At 36.6% G+C, this 12,134-nt stretch overlaps 3 protein-coding genes across 3 annotated transcripts; all 3 read right to left on the bottom strand.

The window, feature by feature from the left end:
- Positions 1-1,609: 1,609 nt before the first annotated feature.
- On the bottom strand, positions 1,610-2,835 carry LOC122296110. Its single transcript, XM_043105543.1, has 3 exons — positions 2,533-2,835; positions 2,188-2,419; positions 1,610-2,091 (listed from the first exon to the last, which is right to left on the bottom strand). Exons 1-3 carry the CDS (start codon positions 2,833-2,835, stop codon positions 1,610-1,612), a joined length of 1,017 nt encoding a protein of 338 aa, XP_042961477.1.
- A 1,033-nt stretch (positions 2,836-3,868) lies between these two features.
- Positions 3,869-4,478, bottom strand: LOC122296111. Its single transcript, XM_043105544.1, has 2 exons — positions 4,155-4,478; positions 3,869-4,015 (listed from the first exon to the last, which is right to left on the bottom strand). Exons 1-2 carry the CDS (start codon positions 4,476-4,478, stop codon positions 3,869-3,871), a joined length of 471 nt encoding a protein of 156 aa, XP_042961478.1.
- A 3,452-nt stretch (positions 4,479-7,930) lies between these two features.
- Positions 7,931-11,298, bottom strand: LOC122296012 (wall-associated receptor kinase 5-like). The gene is made up of 3 exons (XM_043105380.1): positions 10,324-11,298; positions 10,047-10,214; positions 7,931-9,558 (listed from the first exon to the last, which is right to left on the bottom strand). The coding sequence occupies exons 1-3, from the start codon at positions 11,210-11,212 to the stop codon at positions 8,297-8,299; spliced, it is 2,319 nt and encodes a 772-aa protein (XP_042961314.1). The 5' UTR covers positions 11,213-11,298; the 3' UTR covers positions 7,931-8,296.
- Positions 11,299-12,134: the final 836 nt, after the last annotated feature.

The following is a 12,134-nucleotide window of genomic DNA, read 5'->3' on the forward strand; positions in this document are numbered from 1 at the left end:
GAATGAGTTTGGTGGAGTCCATTTAAGATGAATTAAGTATATTTGAATGTTAAAATGAGTTTAGATATTTATGAAAAATTTGAAATAACAATGGGTCTCACTATTATTTTATATTGTATTATCTGACAGGGGCTAACCGACGTGATTCTAATTGACCCACCTAGTACAGCAAAAAAGTTCTGATTCACGTGCACTATATCATCCGAAATGGCAAACTCCTATCGTTTTTTTTTTCATGAATAAAGCAGCCACTTGGAATACTACCAGACGGTCACACTTTTTTTTCATCATGCAAACATATTCACAATTCCCTTTTTTTTCCAGTGTTTCCATACTACTTTTTCTTTAATTTTTTTTTTTATCCATTTCATTTCATTTGTTTTTTCATATTACTATTTTATTATGAATAAATATTGGGAGCAGCCTCTGTTTGGCAACACCCAAAAACACACCTTACGTGGCACATTTTAATGACAAAATAGTCCCTAGCTGACCCCATCTGCACGTTCCCTTCATTTTCATTTCATTATTCTGTTTTGAATTTGCTGAACAGAGCTCCTCATCGTTTCGCCCCCACCAGCACCTCCTCATCGTTTATCCCTCGGCCCAGTCCCAGTCCCACTCTCCCCCCACCCCTCACCCTCGCATTCTCTCCCCCAGTATTTACTCCGCCCAGCACCTTCAAATTTGAACTGAAAAACAGCAAAGTTTCTAAATTTTGACAACTGAGCTAATTATTAGTTAATCTTTTTTTTTTTTTTTTTGTTTGGAGAAATAGCATTTTTCATGCTTTGGGTCAGGTTCGAATCCGACCAAAGATTTAGAAAGTTATATCGGAATGACGTCTAAATGCAACTTTGTAAAGCATAGGCTGACGAACTCGAACCATAGCCGGAAACAAGGATCTGTTTGTTTAACATATATGACAGAATTTATAAACGTAACTTCTTCCCTCTTCTTATATTTCTTGGAAACGAAGCAATGTTTTTTTTGTTTTAGAAATGCTTGCTTGCTTGCAAAGGGGCTGTGACGGCGACGGCGATTTTAGAGACTCAGTGCTGGGCGACGAGAGACTAGAGAGGGCGACGCGGGTGGGATTTTCAAATGCAAAATGGTGTTTTGGAGGGATAAAACGCACGTTTCAGGAAGGAAAACAAGAAAAAGAAAAAATATATAATATTGACGTCAGGTGTGGGGTGTGTGTGTGAACAGAGGCGGATGCGTAGCAATTCTCTTTTATTATTTTCCTCCAGTGTTTTCCATACTACTTTTTCTTTAATTTTTTTTATCCATTTCATTTCATTTGTTTTTTCATATTACTATTTTATTATTTTCCATACTTTTACTTCATAAAATATATTATTTCTTATTTATATTTTGAGTTAAATGAGTAACACCAAGTACCATTATCTTTCTTAATTTTTATTTGCAAATGCAAAATATAATTAGTTTTTTAAAAATTATTTAAAAATAAAAAAATTAATAAATAATATCACTTTATTATTTAAATGAGTAAATGCATGTAAAAATTGATTTTACACTACATTTTGTTTGTAGCTTTTTTCAACAGAAATTATAAAAAAAAAAAATTGCAACACCATGCTAGTAATTAGGTGTTTCCCTGTTGCCCAGTAGTATGCATCCACATAGCCAGTGCAATAGCATCTCTACTTGCAGCCATTGACTGTGCCGATGCAATCGACATGTCAGGAATATGAAATTGTTCATTGTTGTCTTGATCCATACTCATTTTTGGATAATCATCAGGATTGTTAAATGCTAGAAATGTTTGATCATTAGGCGTAATGGTCTGGATGAAGTTATTTATCACACAACATGCGATAATAATATAACGTTGCCGAGTTGGACGGTACTCAAGCATGTTTTTTAAAAGTCGAAAATGCCTCTTCAACACACCAAAAGTTCGTTCAATGACATTCCGAATAGATGAATGTCGATAATTAAATAGATCTTTATATCCTTGGAATGTATGATTTCCATGACGTTCAGATCTGTGGTATCTCACCCTTGGATACGACAGTATATATCCCTCCATGCAAGGGAATGCAGAATCAACCAAATAATAATAACCTGAGATTTCAGTAGAACAGTAATCTTTTTATAAATATGGTATAGAAAATTACTGACTACTTGTTAGGTACAAATTAAATAACGTGTAGAAATTACCGTCTTGAAGCCATGGAAAATTTTTCTCCGGATGCCTTAACGCATCAATTAAAACACGAGCATCATGGGCTGTACCCTCCCACCCGGCATATACGAATGTGAATTTCATGTTGAAATCACAGACACACAAGACATTCTGGGCAAGTTGCTGATACCAATTTAAATATGCGTTAGTTACGAAACTCAGCACAACTGCGTCAATCATGACCCCATCCATTGCAGCATGACATTTCTGCAGATTTTGTTTTAAACTTGCATAAATTCCAAAATCGTGTATTGGAAACATTATGTCATTTGTAGAGTGCATTTTAATCTACGAAAATAGATATTGTAAGAAAAATTGACCTTGAACCATGGATAATATCTAGGATTTCCTTCAATACAAGGCATCACCCCTATCGTCTGACTTGGTTTAATCACATGGCGTGCAAGGCGACATAATGCAAGCATTACTGCGTACACATGTCGATTCACAGTTTCAACCGAATGTTGAAATAGATTAGCTGAATTTCGTTGAACTACACCATGTCTGACGGTGTAGCAAAACATTCCTAAGGCTTCCTCAAAAGTGACCTCTCGAGTCGAATCACGCAAGGCTACATCTCTACGTAACCGATCGCATAAGGCCTGGAATGCATATACCTCCATTCAAAACATCTCGTAACAGTTATCCGGATGTCCATTGAAGACTGCGTTGATATACTCCCTTCCACGCAAGCCAATATTATGTTGTGGCCTAGGCATACGACATTGGGCACAGGATTGCTGCTCCTCCATCATCATGTTCAGAAGGGTTGCATCTTCTTGCGTACCATTGTTACATCTTCTCCATGCGTTCCATTTCGCCCATCTATCTTCGTCAAATGTATTTGACACATTACTACTAGAGCCCTCCTCGCTTGCCTCGTTCTCCTCAATGTTTATCTCATCATTCCACCAACTATCATTGTCCATGCTGCGCTTTTAAAAATATGTGGTACGTAAATATTTAGAAGTTTTCAGTATTTATAATACTATGAATAAAAGGAACTCATTTTATATGAACTTAGCAAGTACTTTTAAAAAAATTACCACGCCAATGTTTGAACTTAAATTAGCCCACATGAAATACGATTGTTAGAAATCAACATACAACTAATAAAGTTCTAGATAAAATATAAGTAAAAGAAAGTGTCAGATAATTCTATAAATCCAAAGCAAACCCAATATGCGTGGTCAGTTAGTGACCACACCCAGTGCAATTTCAGCTCTGGAGTCATGGTCTGGAAGACATTGATCATATTAGGATCCAAAAAAGCTTTTGTTGCGGCAAGCTGGACGTCCAAAGGTAGGGGAGGGGTGATATCATACAAAAACTGCATACATTGTGTAACACTGTTATAACCTGCATCAGACCCAGTATTTGAACTCTCGCCTCTATTGCACTTTGAACTGCATAGGTCAAACATCTTTGCATCCAACTCTGCCCGCGCTTTAGAACTAGCGGCAATTGTTTTCAAGGCATCAGCCAGATCTGGTGAGATTGATGGCCCGGCTGCATCCCTAAGTCATCGTCGAGGAGTCATTCGCTGCGACGCCCCTCCTTGTGTTTCGGGAGTGATCTCGATGGCATCCAGATCAATAGTCGAGTCTAATCTAGTGCCAGTGCAAAACATGGGACCCCGGGCCCTCAATTCATCCTCTAGATGCTGCTCTTCTTCTCTAGAGGGGGTTCTTGCGTTGAGGCAAAATGCAACACCCCTGTTGCGACCGCCTGACCAAAAATCATGCAGAGGACATCGTAGTTGCCACAACCACTGTTCTTGAACTTTTTCCACTCAGATCGGACCTAAGAAATGGTAAAAATAATTAAACAAGTTGATTATAAAAGTTAAATGCATTTAATGGGCAATAATGGGCCATAAATTGATTACATAAAGCAATAAATTAAAAATACATCAATTAGACCAAAAGAATAGGAAGGTTACCCAGATCACATTTGCCCAATGTTCGTCCGAACCAATTACAGTTTTTGTGATAGGGTTCCAACCCATGCCCGTTTGACCCATTAAATCTGTAAACTGGTGTTGTATCTTTTTAAGACGAGTGATTTTTTCCTTCACTTGTGATAAATCAACCCGCTTAATACGCAGGTTATTGCGGCGCTCAGCTAGTCGGACACAATCACGGTTTGTTATTTTGGACCCCACCAATTTATCTTCGAATGTTTCTTGGTACAACATGTCAATCAGCTTGTCCTCAAACCCACAAGCCCACAGGTCATGATCACGTTGAACCTCTACGTCAGCCATAGTATGCTACTAATGGGCAATAAGGATCAGACAGTTTCAATTCGAGCTAGCTCTCAAATTGACAAAGGCTCCATGTTCACCCACAAACTCTTCTCATCAGGAACGACGCCCCAGATCACCCTAACTGGGAAATCTCTTGAAGGGACTTCAAAGGCGAGAAACTCCCAACCCTATTCAGTGATGAAGAAAAACCTGATCGTTCAGTTTTTGGCATTTGAGTGCCGAGTTTCAAATCGAGCCAATGTCTGCCCTTTATCTTTCTTGCAAAAGCTAGCAATGTTGCCCTTGATCGCTGGCCTCACGTTGTAAAAGGACTAGAATTCTCGAGCGGTCGGGTCAGGATAAATATCCGAGGGGCTCCAATACCATGCGAAAGACTACGTAGGTGCAAAATAAGCCCTCAATGCGAAGAGATGGAGTTGAGCAGGCGCCAAACCGAGTAAATCCAAGATGTTGCAAAGAGGGCAATAGAAGGGGAGTCTCAGCCCATGAGCCAGAAGGGACGTGGTTAAAGTGACCTTACCTGCGAACGCTTCAATGTTGCAACACCCGGATGGAGGAACCTCCAGCACTACTTTTTTAGGGATGCAAAGTTCGTCCCCAATCCCTGGAAAATTTTTCTGTCTGAGGGCTGAACTCCACCCATACTCATCAAAGATTGGGGCGTCTGATGCTGGGGAAGGTTGTGCAGAATTACCACCATATTCGATAATGAAAACTTGAGGTAAAGAATGACAAGAAAGCAAAGAGGACGGGATGGGCAAGTGCAAAGAAACAAGAACAGGGAGAAAGCAAGGGCACAAGCAAGGGAAGTAAGTAAAGGGAAGAATAGAGGAGACTGGCAAAAGGGTATTTAAAAAGGGCAAATATGAAACGCTAGTTGTAGGGATCATGACCTAACACTATAATAGAAAAATAACCGTCACACGAAACCCTTACCGTCGCTACGTAAGCTAAAAATCATGAGGGCTCTTTGATTTTTGAAAATGTGAAATGACACAAAGAGAAATGTGAAGGGATAGCAGGGTACTTAGCAGTTTGCATATGGGTTAGAGGCTGTTTAAAAAGGGGCTTGAAATGAAAAGGGGGACCATAGCGAGGTTCATGCTCGAGAAAAAAAAATATATATATATAAAATAATGATGAAAATGTGTTTGCAAAATTTGTCAACATAAATTCCCTATGCCATAGAGTGAAGGGAATTACCAGGGTAGCTGGAAGACCTATTTTGTAGTTAAGCCCAATATAAAAGCTCTCATTAACTGGTCTAAACTGAAGAGCCTAGGCTCAACAGGGATCTACATGCTACACGCCACCTAACTTGGGAAGGAGCGAATTTCATGCATGTACGTGATTATTTCGGTTACTTAGAGATGATCTAAGTTGATAGACATTGCACCAGATATACATCACGTGATGGTAATCTCATATAGTGCTGATCTAATCCAACAGGAAACCTCTATATATACTAAGTAATCCCAAAGAAGATCCATTTTTGAATTATAAATTACTTGTGTGATACACTTTATTGACTTAAGTATTATAGTGTTCTCAGGCATATCATGCTAGAATCTTCTTCACATTTGCAAGTGAATGGTTGCATTCGTGGCGGTGGGACACATTCTTAACACTAAGATTAAAACCAAATTAACAGAGATAACAAATATCTTTAAATAATTATGAAAAGAAAAAAAGTTATTTATAAACTATTAATCATTATCCTTATTTTCGATGTGCATCAAATAGTTAGAGATTAAGTAAAAACAATATTAAATAATTTTCAATCATTTTTAAGTCACATAAAAAAAATTAAAATGATGATATTTAATTAGATGGAAAATAAGATAAATAAAGTTTAAAGTATTTATGTAATTAGAAACTACCTTGATATTTTTAATTTTTGAAAAAGAAAATCCTTGTACTCATGATCATGGTTAAATGTACGCAAAGCTAGCTGGTCATTGAAGTGGACGTCCGTCTGACCAGGAATTAATATTAGTCGACAGATTTTTCCATATAGAAATATATCTAGCCGGCTAATTTGACATTTATACGTACAAACAAATGTGAGGTGGGTCGTCGTCAACTCTGAATATCATCCAAGGACTATAATATATATATATATATCATATAAAATTTGTAAGAATATTTTAATTTTGAAAAAGAAAATCCTAGTCATGATCAAGCTTAATTGTACGCAAATTAAGCAGGTCTTTGAAGTGGACGTACGCAAAGCTGGTCATTGTATATCATAGTCGACCGATCGATCTCATTCATTTGGAAATTATGAGTAGTCATGATGAATTAAATATCTAGCCGGCTACTTTGACATTTCTACATACAAACAAATGTGAGGTGGGTCGTCGTCGTCAACTCTGAAATTCTGAATATCATCCAAGGACTATAAATATATATATAAATATATATACATATATATATATATATTATATATATATAATTGTTAAGAATATATAATTATGTCAAATTATATATCTATATATACACTTATAATTAATACCGAGGATGGCTGACATTTTCGGTTAATTTATTATTATTTTTTATTTAATAATTAAGAAAATATTTTTTAATAAATTTGTAATTTAAAAAAATATTTAAAGGGTTAAAAAAATACTTAAAAAATTACACCCAAAATAAAAAGCTAATTTGTACTTAAGTTCTAGGCATAATTAATAGACTTTGTTGGGGGGGGGGGGGGGGGGGGGGACCGGTCTCGGTAGAATTTAAAAAACAATACACATAAAGCTAGTCGGTAGAATTTGTCGGGACCAGTATCGGTGGCCCTATCAGTGCTTAGAGGATTAATTATATATATAGAATAAAACTTTAATTAATTAACGGCCCTCCTATATAATAGGAGTGTTAATTAATTTCCTATTGGTTTTAATTGTATATACCGTGAATGATCTACCAATCAAAACCGTTCATGACTTGAGAACCTGACAATTTTGTTCGAGTAGATTAAATTACTGATTCAATATCTCCTTTGTCCTTTTGAAAATTATGAAAAACAATTCCTTTCGAAAATAAAAAAACAATGCTACCCCCACGTACCAATTTTATTGGCTCCTCCCTGATCACTGGTCTTTCTGCACCGATCCCACCTACCTCAACTTTCATCACTCTTTATTATATACTCCAACCACGTACCTCATAATTATCTTTCGTCACTTTTTCAATGTCACTCGTGATTACGTTTTTTCCTTAATTTGTTTTATTTTATAAAAATAAACTTATAAACTAATAACAGTTTTTAAATTTATATCAATTTATCAATTTATTTTTATAAATTTCTTTTAAATATATGGATGAAATAATTAGAGACCAGTTCAGCTTCCCCAGGCTTTTGCTAGTTAATGGAGGGCGACATCATTCGCTTTGAAGGAGCTTAGAAGAATATTCCCGGCCATGACTTCGAGAATTTACCCAAGATCTCCAGCAAAGCATTGACTTTTCTAATATTTAAGTTACAATAAATCTACCCATGCATAATCCACAAATAAAAACTTAGAACACACATGTCGAAATTACGACAACTTTCAAAGCGGACACCTAATTAACCAGTACTACTGGACTTGCTCACACGTACGTACAAAAGCTCTCAATAATGCAAAGCAGACCTTGAGAGCAAACTTTGAACATACCAAAAGATCTATGTGGAGAAAACTTAAACACTGCATGCAAAGACACCAAAATCTACCATCATCCATTGATTTGGAGGAAGATGCTTGCTGATTGAGGCTTTTAAGGATCGGACTAATGGATTATCTGCCATCATTTGTTGGTTGTAGTTCTTGATTTCACATACCATCCAAGGTACTTGTGGAAGAACAGCCAACGCCAACATCAATGCTTAAAGAGGGTGTGTATGTACTAAGCAAATACTCACTCTCTTCTGTATTGAGATCAGCTTCTTTCATTGTTTGCTTTTCCTTACCTCTTAGTCCATCTAGCATCACCGCCACTTCCGTCATAGTAGGCCTATCATCTCTTTTGCACATTTCAAGGCTTGAAGCTTTTTGTGATATTTTTACTGCCTCCAACTCCATTGAGACTTCTTTCATCGTAGGTCGCTTCTTCCCATCCAAGTTTAGGCACCTTTTTGCAATGTTTGCGACCGTAATAAGCTCTTCTTTTATAGCTTCCTTCAGAACTCTTCTATCAAGGATATCAAACAAATTGTTTTCTTCCATCGAGCAAATAAAATACGTGGCTAAACTTTTAGCTTCTGGTGTCCTTGTCAAAGATATAGCCTTTTCTCCTGTTAAAAGCTCAACAAGGACAACACCAAAACTATAAACATCACTTTTTTCTGTAAATTGACTTGATTGAAAATACTTCGGGTCTAAGTATCCAAAAGTTCCATGCACTAGTGTAGTCAAGTGAGTTTGATCAATAGCAACGGATCTTGAAGTCCCAAAATCTGCTACTTTTGCTCTGTATTTATCATCTAAGAGAATGTTAGTTGACTTAATGTCTCGATGGTAAATGGGTAATGAAGTTGCTGAGTGTAAATAGTATAGAGCTCCTGCAATTTCTGTGGCAATTCGTAAGCGCATATCCCATGTTGGTGGAAACTCCTCGTTTTGGTCACTTAGATATCTCGAGAGAGTTCCATTAGGAACAAATTCATATACCAGTAAAGGCACTTCTGTCTCTAAGCAACAACCAAGTAGTTTAACAATGTTCCTATGATTAATTCGGGAAAGAACGACAACTTCATTAATGAATTCTTGAAGCTTTCCTTCATTAATTATCTTTGACTTTTTCACAGCAACGATTCTTCCATCCTCTAACATACCTTTGTAAACAGTTCCTTGTCCACCTTGACCAAGTATTCTGTTATCATTAAAATGGTCAGTGGCTTTCTCCAAGTCCTTTGAATTAAATAATTTCGTGTTTGCAACATCCAATTCGCTTTGAGATATTTGATGTTGTAACAACAGTCCGCCATTTCGTTTAAAGAACTCCTGCCTACGTTCAATTCTTTTCCTTTTCTTTACCACTTTGTATGACCCCCATCCACCAATGAGTAGAAATAATACCCCAAATGTACTAGCACCTGCATAACTCAAAAAATTAATAGGAAAAAGATTACGTACTTCAGTTTGCAATTGGGATATTACTTTATATATCTTATTAATAGGTTTTATATTAAAATTGTTAATGGAGAGACATGTTCTCTAAATGCTACAAATTAAGCCTAACATGCAAAATCTCCATGTCGATGTGCCAAAAATATTTAAAGATACTATAGTACTTTTTGAAACTTCTTTTTTCATTTTTTGCTTAATTTCTAATTTACAAAGTTTCATAAATTAAGCTAAAAATACTAAATAATAATCCCTTATTTACAAAATTAAAATAATAATCCTTGTTCCAAACTACATCAATATTATTTAACCGAATAATATATATATTTCACAATCGACTGCATGCAAATTTGATAAGCAATTAAGTTAATTAATTTTGGCAATCCAAGAGTAGTTAGCTAGATGTAGATAAATCGTAACGTACATGAGTGAGTATGAGCTGGTAAAATATACTTACCAATGGCAATCGGAATAATTTTTAGGAAATTCGCAGCACAGCCTTCACCCTCTTTTCTTCCGTCCCCACGGTACCACTTGGGGCAATGACATTCATAGGAGCCTTTTGTGTTGACACAGCCTTTCGCTCTGCTGCAGTTATGAGTTTGATCCTTACATTCGTCAATGTCTGCGCGCGAGTCAAGTGATTATGATCAAGCCATGACATCATATATCGAAACGATTGAATGGGAAAATACTTAGTGAAATCAATCAAAATTCCTTTATAAAATACGTACCTAGGCATCCGTCAGGGAGGTAGGGGTTCCCTTGGTAACCCGGCTCACACTTGCACTGGTACCCCGATCTTCTTTCTGGGTCATGGCATTTGCTGTTCTTATCCTTACACGCGAAATTCGGTTTTTTCTTAGCTTCTTCACATGACTTGTTCCCAACTACCCAATCAAACACCATTGGAAGCCTTAACTCAGCTGTCAGATCCTTAAAGTAATCCGTGGAGAAGTTGAACTTCCCTCGTTCGACAACAAAAGCATAGCTGCAGGGATTGAAGCCCCATACATTTACGTGATTATCGATGCTTCTCATATGCACATCAATATACTGCCATCCATATGGAAACTCTACCTTGCAGCATCCGACGCCAGAGCAAGAGCCATTGACAACACTTTTTAGACTAGTGTTACACTTGGATACGCAGCCGGTCCAGTACTTGTCTCCGTTTTGGAACCCACCAATCATTCCAATAGTGTCACAGCCAACAACAGTGAACTCATTTTTGGTTTTAGAAACGGATTGGGTGGCTTGCAATATGATATAACTATTATTCCAGAATTGGACATCACCCGACTGACTGTAACAATATTTGACTACAGGCGTCAGGACATGCATCTCATGTGCTTCAATGGATATGTTTGTAACAGTGATATTACCTGTCTTTGGTTTTGGATCAGAGCCATCACAAGTGATGCTAAAGCTCTGATCATTATCATCACCTAAGAAGCAGTCTTTACTCAACCCAAATGGAAATGGAATTTCTACATCCCCACACTTGTGGGTGCAGCCAGGCTTGGCTTGAGCTGCTGCTACCGCCGACGCCGCCACCATCGCAAAGAGTATCAGCACTCCAATAAATGAGATTAATTGCAAAAGCTTGGAGACTAAGCCCATGGACAGAAAGATAGATAATGTTTTCTTCTACTTTGTGTTGATCACAAGTGCTTAAAAGTGTCCTAGACAGCCTATGGACATAACTTCTTTTTAAATGATAAATATTTTTGTCAACTTGCCTTATTTCTACAACTCGATTTTAAAAAGAAAAATTTCTTTTAAAACAAGGTTATAAAGTAATTATACAAATTGATTCATCTCTTTATCATTATTCTTGTTTTTCATAGACATTTACACGGATATACAATATTAGAGCAGTTCAGCTCCCCCAGACTTTTCCTAGTCAAATATTGGAGGACGACGCCATTAATTGGTACGTAGCTTCAACAGATGAAAACAATACGATCTTACGCGTTGTGATGAGTTGTCATTAATTATCTAATGGCTGAAATAAAACTGATGGAAATTAGAAATTTCACCGATCGAGACCCATCAATTTCTATGCCGTTCTCCTGTTTCGAGCGTGAGATCGGGGTCAGGGCAGTAGTGGCTTTTATGTAAGGAAAAATCTAGTTACAAGCATAATTGTATATTAATATGTGCATTAATTTATTGTGATTGATCATAAAGTAAATTTTATTAAAAACAGTACTAATTGAAATTTTAAGTATGAAGGAATCAGTATTAATACGCAGATTAGTACACGACTTTACTTGTATGTAGCAAAACTCTTCACATAATGTCCACATTCAATGATGTTACTCGCACTTGTCCCCCATCGCCCATCTTGGGCTATTAGCGAAGAGCGGGCCACTCTATTTGACCTTTTTTTTAATATATTTAAATATTTTTAAAATGCAAAAGAAATATATCAATTTATTTAAAATTACTTTCTTAATTATTAAATAAAAATAAAAAAATTTACTGAGCAGTCAAATAGAAAAGTATAATTTGGGAGGCGTACTAGCTTTTCTCATTAGGA

The sequence above is a fragment of the Carya illinoinensis genome, chromosome 15 (assembly GCF_018687715.1).
Source record: "Carya illinoinensis cultivar Pawnee chromosome 15, C.illinoinensisPawnee_v1, whole genome shotgun sequence".
In the NCBI taxonomy this organism is placed as follows: Eukaryota; Viridiplantae; Streptophyta; class Magnoliopsida; order Fagales; family Juglandaceae; genus Carya; species Carya illinoinensis.